At 45.7% G+C, this 6,737-nt stretch overlaps 1 protein-coding gene across 1 annotated transcript; it reads right to left on the bottom strand.

The window, feature by feature from the left end:
• Positions 1 to 291: 291 nt before the first annotated feature.
• Positions 292 to 1,579, bottom strand: LOC121361269 (predicted GPI-anchored protein 58). Its single transcript, XM_041481785.1, has 5 exons — positions 1,547 to 1,579; positions 1,061 to 1,205; positions 699 to 1,019; positions 471 to 613; positions 292 to 414 (listed from the first exon to the last, which is right to left on the bottom strand). The coding sequence occupies exons 1-5, from the start codon at positions 1,577 to 1,579 to the stop codon at positions 292 to 294; spliced, it is 765 nt and encodes a 254-aa protein (XP_041337719.1).
• Positions 1,580 to 6,737: the final 5,158 nt, after the last annotated feature.

Genomic DNA, 6,737 nt, shown 5'->3' with positions numbered 1-6,737 from the left:
AGAAGGGCCCTGGCTCTGGTGCCTCAGCGCCAGTTCACTCGTGAAGCAGTCTGCATGTCTCTCATGCTCTTTAGCTTTGCGAAAAGCCAATCATAAAATACACATTTTTCACATCTGTGGCCCCTTCCCCTGGGTCTGCTGTGGTGGCAAGTCCACACTTTGTCATTCCCACCTTTTCTATCTGGTCCCAATCCCCATTCTCTAAAGCTCGCATCTTAAGTGATTCCCAAAAGTGGCGAGGGTTCGTGGGTCGCACAGTCACCCGACAAGGAGGCAAAGTCCAGAGATTACTCAGGGACGATATCGCTGCTTGTCGGTGACGGCGTTCTGCCGCCAGGGCACGCCCCCGCTGGGGGGCAGGCTGTTGGCATTCATCACTGTCGCTGTTCCCATTCTGTGGATGGGGAGGACAGCCTACAGGCAGCAAGGGGTGATGGGTTGGCCGGAGGCTCTGAAATCGAGGAACCGACTGTGGACTGCGGAGCTGAGGGGCTGGTTGCAAGCCCCGACGCGGGGGCGTCGGCCGCCGGTGCTGCCACGGCCGGGGTCCCAGCCGCGGAAGCCGAGGCTGGCCGCGCGGCGGCAGGAAGCTGCGCGGCTGCCGAGTCACCCGCTGCGCAGAGAGGAGGAGGAGGCAGTTGTTCCACAGCTAAAGACAGGAGGGCGAAAGGGATCACAGCCCCTGTTGTGTCGTTTACCGATAGCAGAGACGCTGCCAGTGCCGCTGTCACTGCCATCTGCGCAGGCGCCATGGAAGAAGGGGGGAGAGCCGACAGGGGATGCGACGTTAGCTGGAACAAATGCTCGCCGGCAGGCGCTGACGATGGCGCAGGGTGTGGCCAGTACATCTGCGCAGGCTTCATAGCTGACGACAGGGAAGCTGATGGAGCAATCGGTCCGGCTGTTGCGCCCGCCGATGACGGAGGCAGTTCCACCTTCACCCGCGGTGCGGGGCGGGGGGGAATCAGCGGCGGGGGCAGCAGCTCCTGCCGGCCGTGAAAGAGCTGGTCCCCGGCCCGCTGCAGAGGGGGGAGAGTGGGGCCGACAGGCGGGGCCAAGCGGCTTGTGGAGCAGCGAAAGGCAGCCTCGCTGGGCGGGATGAGGCTGGCTGAATCACAGACATGTCCGCTGCTTCCCGGGGAGCAGAGGCGGGCATCGACAGTGGCTGGAGTGGGGTCAGCTGTCGCAGTGGCTCGCCAGTTGCTCTTTGCAGAGCAGGGAAAACCCGTTATGCTGGCGGTGGCGGCAACACTCCCGGCGCCGCCTGCGGCACTGGAGGGGCCGAAAGTGGCACAAACGGAGAGGGGCCATCCTCTGGGCACGGCCGGGACGCAGCTATCGCACTTGGCGGTGCTAGTTTTGCAGGAGGAGGATATGTCGGCTTCAAAGAATCATAGGGATGAGGATGTTTTGGCGGAACATAGTCTCTAGGCGAGAGACAGGTTCTGCGGCGGGCCCCCACATCCCCCGCGGGTCCGCGCGGAGCCAGGGAAAAGCTGGCAGCTGCCCGGCCAGCCGATCCGCCCCCTGGGGTGTCGGTGCTCACAGAGGCAACCTCTTCGCCATCCGAGGTCCCCATTTCCGATTCGCTTCCCCTCGGGGTCTGGCCTCACAGGGCTCTAGATAAGACACCCTGTCGCCCTGATTAAGATTTTCTAAGCCTTCTGATGTTTGCATTCTTGTATCAAACTTTCTCACACACTCTCTGTAAACAACTTATTGTTTTGCATTCTTTTATGGAGGAGGAGAAACTTGATAGACTGTTGGTTTGTCCAGTGTCCTTGGAGAGGTGGCACTTTCACCCTCCAATCCACTGTCACCTTTGGAAATCTATAAATGTTGGAGTCAGAAAATAAACTTCCTTTTTTCCCTGGAGAGCAGCAGCATGTCTGCGTCATGTTGTTTTGTGTCCTATAGTGACAACACCCCATACAGGTATAAGTCGAGGCACGGTGGTATCCCCACTAGCAAACTCTTCCCACAGCCGGTAGCCCAATGCATCCCACGTCTGTGGACTAAAAGCGGTATCTACATCTACTGGATAATCATTATATTTGGCCCAGGCAAGCAGAGTGCAGAGTGAATCATCTGACACACAGATACCAATAAAAGAATCATGTCCCTCCAAACAGAAATAATTGTGTGTTCTTCTGTAGAGATGTGACTTCCCATCGTGAAGGCACCGTCCCCCAAATTCCAGCAAGACTACCTCAGGGTATCGACTGTCTGCTTTGCTGGGGAACTCGTTCCCGCCCTAGCTTTGAAGCTATTAGGGCCAAAACCGTGATCCCAGTCCTTTCCAGGAGGACGCGGGGAAAGGTCACTGTTACCTCTCCGGGGGAACAGAAGGTGCCCAGACACGAGTGGGCTGCGCGGGTGCTGCAGGGTCCCAGCGGGGTCTGAGACGTCTTCATCCGTCCTACGAGCCACGAAGGGTCGATAGATGTAATTCTACGGCATGGTCACCAGATGTCACTGTTTAAGAAGAAAGGACACAGAGTCATCAGAAGGCTAAGTGGCATAAGCACATCCCGTCTTTATTGAACAGCTTCTTTTTATACACTCGTCCGATACAGGTGGACCTGATTGGTCATTTAATCAATACATTTCACCTGATTGTCTAATTAACAAGATGCCCATTTGTAAACAATCCTATGAGAATAATAAGAAAACAGATATTAGAAAAACAACACCTGCAGGTTGTTTATAATAATTGGCTATCATTGTTCTCTCCAGCTCCCTAAAGTCTCTGTAGTGGTTTTGGTTTGCTAATTTAAGGGTTTTCTAATTTTGAGATTTTTTTTGGCTAATGAACCAATGAATGTGGTGGGTTTGGTGTTGGCTAATCACTAATACACTCACTTTTTATTGTGAGATAGGATTAGGAAAAAGGCAATGCAGGCTCAAAACTTTAAGAGGGTATAAAGAAAATTTTATTAAAACTAATTAGAAGGAAAAAAAGGTAGTAAGAATCAAAACAAACCCTTCAGAACACTTCTCCACCCCCCACAACTTTTTCTTTCTTACTGACAATGTAAAGAAACTAAACTTAAGATTTCTAGTCAGTTTGCTACTCCTAAAATAGTCTTTCTTTAGTTTACTGAGGGAGAGAAGTTTTTCTTGTTAAGGTTATGGAGACTTCTCTACAAAAGGAAAAAAACAGTTCTCTCGTGGTTCTCAATTTTGTCACGAATAACAGCTGCTTGGGGAACTTTGCCGTCATGAAATCTTTCCCATTTCTACAAGCTTTCTCACAGTTTGTCAATGGTCCATGTCGATTTATGGGGTATTGTTTTAAAGATGAGCTGTTTAAAGGCAAAAGTTCTTATTATCGATTTCTAAAATCATCTTCATCTCTGAGAACAGAGATCTTCTCTTAGAAGCACAGGACTACTCTTCTCTCTTTCTCTGTTTAAACTTTCCTCTCGTTCACCTGCATCACTTCCCGGGAGTGATACGCTGTCCGTTTTTGGTGGTGGCTGTCGGACTGTTATTATGGTCGCGAAATAAATTTTATTTTTCATATTTTTATTAAAATTGGCTGACTCACAATTTTCATTTATAACAAACTTCTTATAGGATCACAGCCATTTTAACATCTGCTTACTTTAACATGGAAGCCTTTACTTGATATTAATTTGAACATTTTTGTCTCTCTATAGTTTTATGCGTTATAAGGAAAAAGAGTCTTTTCTTCATAGCTTACAAGAAGATTTCAGCTCTAAAAACAAGGCATCTCTTCACCCCTCCCATCTGGGACTTAACTTCTTCTTTACTGACTTTAATGTCTTCATATTGTTCTTTTACATACTTGCATCTTGTTATTTTCTCTCACTTAAGAGAAGATTGAAGCACTGAAAGGGTTAACATCACGCCTGAAGCTCACCTGACCTGCCATTAACTTGTGGCAGAGACCTGTGGCTAACTTGTGTCAGGATCGGCTTTATAGTTAGTCTTTACTTTTCTGCACAGGCTGTAGAAGTCTCTAGTCTCAGCTTTGCTAGAGGGAAGAGGCCTGACAGCAAAATCTTCACAGCCGCAGCCAGCCCTGCTCTAGCCAGGGCTCTGCAGCCTCCCTCGCCTTCCTGCTCGGCAGCTGCTGAGGCCCAGCCCGGCCAGACCAGAGCCGATGCGGGGGGCCAGTGGGCGGCCCGGGAGGGGAGAAGAGGCCCTGCCCGCAGCAGAACTGCCCGGCCTGGCCTAGCCGAAACGAAGGGAGAGCCGGGGCCGGGGCCGGAGCCGGAGCCGGAGCCGGAGCCCACCACCTCCTCACTGACCAGAAAGAAAAGAGAGAGTTCCCGAGTTTTTTCATCTTTAATATGTGTTTCATAGAAGCGTGTCCAGCTTCTCAGTAGTTCAATAGACTGTCAGTTACACAAAAAGCTTTGCATCACTTCCCTGAATTTCCTCCCATTCCAAACCAAGACAAGTTTCCCAGGCAGATTCTGAGAAAACTTACCTAGCTTTCTTGCTCTCTGACCAGGCTGTCACATCCACATTAAACAACAGTAAATATCTAACAACAGTAATGTTTACACAGTTGTCTATAATGCAAAAAAGAATTATAACTATTAGGAAAAGTTATTTAAGCACAGAAGAACAATAATTTAAATCACATCATTGTTTGCATCAATCTTTGTTTTTCCTGTTGTTTCAGGAGCAAAGCCTTCTTAACCCTGAAGTAGTGAATCCAGGGTCCTTTGCCAGTGACTTTTACTGTGGTGAGGGTATATTATCAACACTTTAATTGAAGGGATGGGACTACTGTTGGGCTAAAACCGATTTATTACTCAGATAAACATCAGCCTCAAAGGTCGTGAGATTTTAGAGGAATAAGAAGTCAGCTATAGCTCAAGGTAGTCGCAAGTTTCTTTGTTACAAGGCAATATATAACATTTTGATCCAATAGAAAGTTGCCAAAAAGTTTATTTTGCTTTTCTAACTTATCATCTTTACTTAATTCTGCCACACTACATATACTTTTATCCAACGGGCTACTATTACACGTACACACATATGCTTCTCTTATAACATCTAAACTCTTAGCTTACTCTATACAATTACATTACTATACTATAAAACCCTTCACCATCTTACCCAATGCAGTTTCTTACTTACTTAAGGCATATTCTTACTTACAACTATAGAAACAGAAGTTTATAATTTTTCTGCCAAATGTCTGTGTACTTTTATTTTTACATCAATCCAAGCTTCTTCCAAGGCTGAAAATCAAACCCATCAGTATCTGTGGAAGTTTCTCTTTCCATTTCCTACATCTCCCCTCTCTCTCTGCACCAAAAAAATTCCATTAAAAGATTTGTCAATCATCTGCTGTATACATTGAAGCATACAAGGCACCATTATTAGTGCTACTACAACAACTAAAATATATAAACCTGTCATAAGACACTTTTTTAATGATGGCGTTAAATCCCATCCACTAAACAGATCATCTAGCCAAGTTCCATCATCTACTCTTATTTTTGATACACCTTCTTTGAGCTGTTGTATGCTTTTATGAATAGACTCTGAGTGATCAGATAGATTCATATAACAGATTCCTTCAAAATCTTCACATCCATGTCCATGTGCTAACAAAACAAAGTCTATTGCTGCCCTGTTTTGTAAGGTTGCATGCCTAACACTTTTGACATCTTCTAAGAAACCACTTAATGCAAGGGACGTAGCATTAGATTGTTTACTCAGCCAACATCCCAACCTAACTGCTTTAGTGCTACTGCTGAGGCAACAGGTGGTATAAAAAGTGATGTTACAAACCTTTTTCCAAAACCCCAAGGTTCAAAATCATCCTTACACTCTAATCCGTATTGATGGATAAATGACCTTTTTCCTCTGTGTTTCATACTGGCAATCATTCCCATACTAGGAGTCAACAATGCAACCTTCCCTAAGCTGCATGGACTACCTTTAATGTTTGATGGAATAACAGGCCATGCTCTGTCTCTGCAAACAAAATATATCCCTTGTGGTAATTGAAGACAAACACAGCTAAATGTAGATGGAACTTCAGAAGTGTCATTACACCAAAAGGTTTGGTTCTTATATATAGGGTGATGCGGAGAAACATCTCTCACTACTGACTATTTCCTGAGTAATAAAACTTGACACAAAACTCTACTTTTACAGAACCAAGGAGCTCTAATTCCTGAGGTTCAGCAGATGTTTTAGGAAGATAAGGAGTCTACTATTCCCATGTATGAAGTGGAGTCTAAAAATTCCACACATTTGACCCAGCGAAGGTGCCTCGCATAGCCCTGTTGATCTTTCTTGGTATAGGCCAGGTTTCTACTGGTACACTGACTAAGCAAGTGGAGAACGGATTTTCTGGAGTAGTAGTAGATAAACACAAGGTATCTAACCCTGAAACATTAGCTAAAGTCACCCAAACATTTGTTCTAGGCTGTCTAACTGGCAAAGCTGCACTACCAAAAGCAAACAAAGCAAACAAAGCAAACCACAAACTTAATATTTGATTGAACTTCATGTTTCACTAAAATTATTTTTAGGCAAGAGGTTCTTTTCTCAAATTTTAATTTTCAGGTGAATTTTTAAGAATATTTTTTTTTTGTCTCTTCCCAATATTGTTCAAACATTACCCAATGATAAGGCACAAAAGTACTTGGTGCACATTCAATTTTTAAAATTTGGACATTTTCTGATTCTTTTGCAATTTCCTTCCTACATTCTTCTCTAAGAATAGGAAGGTGAGGGTTATT

Source organism: Pyrgilauda ruficollis, unplaced genomic scaffold, assembly GCF_017590135.1.
Source record: "Pyrgilauda ruficollis isolate IOZ18807 unplaced genomic scaffold, ASM1759013v1 scaffold567, whole genome shotgun sequence".
NCBI classification, from domain to species: Eukaryota; Metazoa; Chordata; class Aves; order Passeriformes; family Passeridae; genus Pyrgilauda; species Pyrgilauda ruficollis.
The sequence above is the reverse complement of the archived record's forward strand: the minus strand, read 5'-3'. Positions and strand labels throughout refer to the sequence as shown.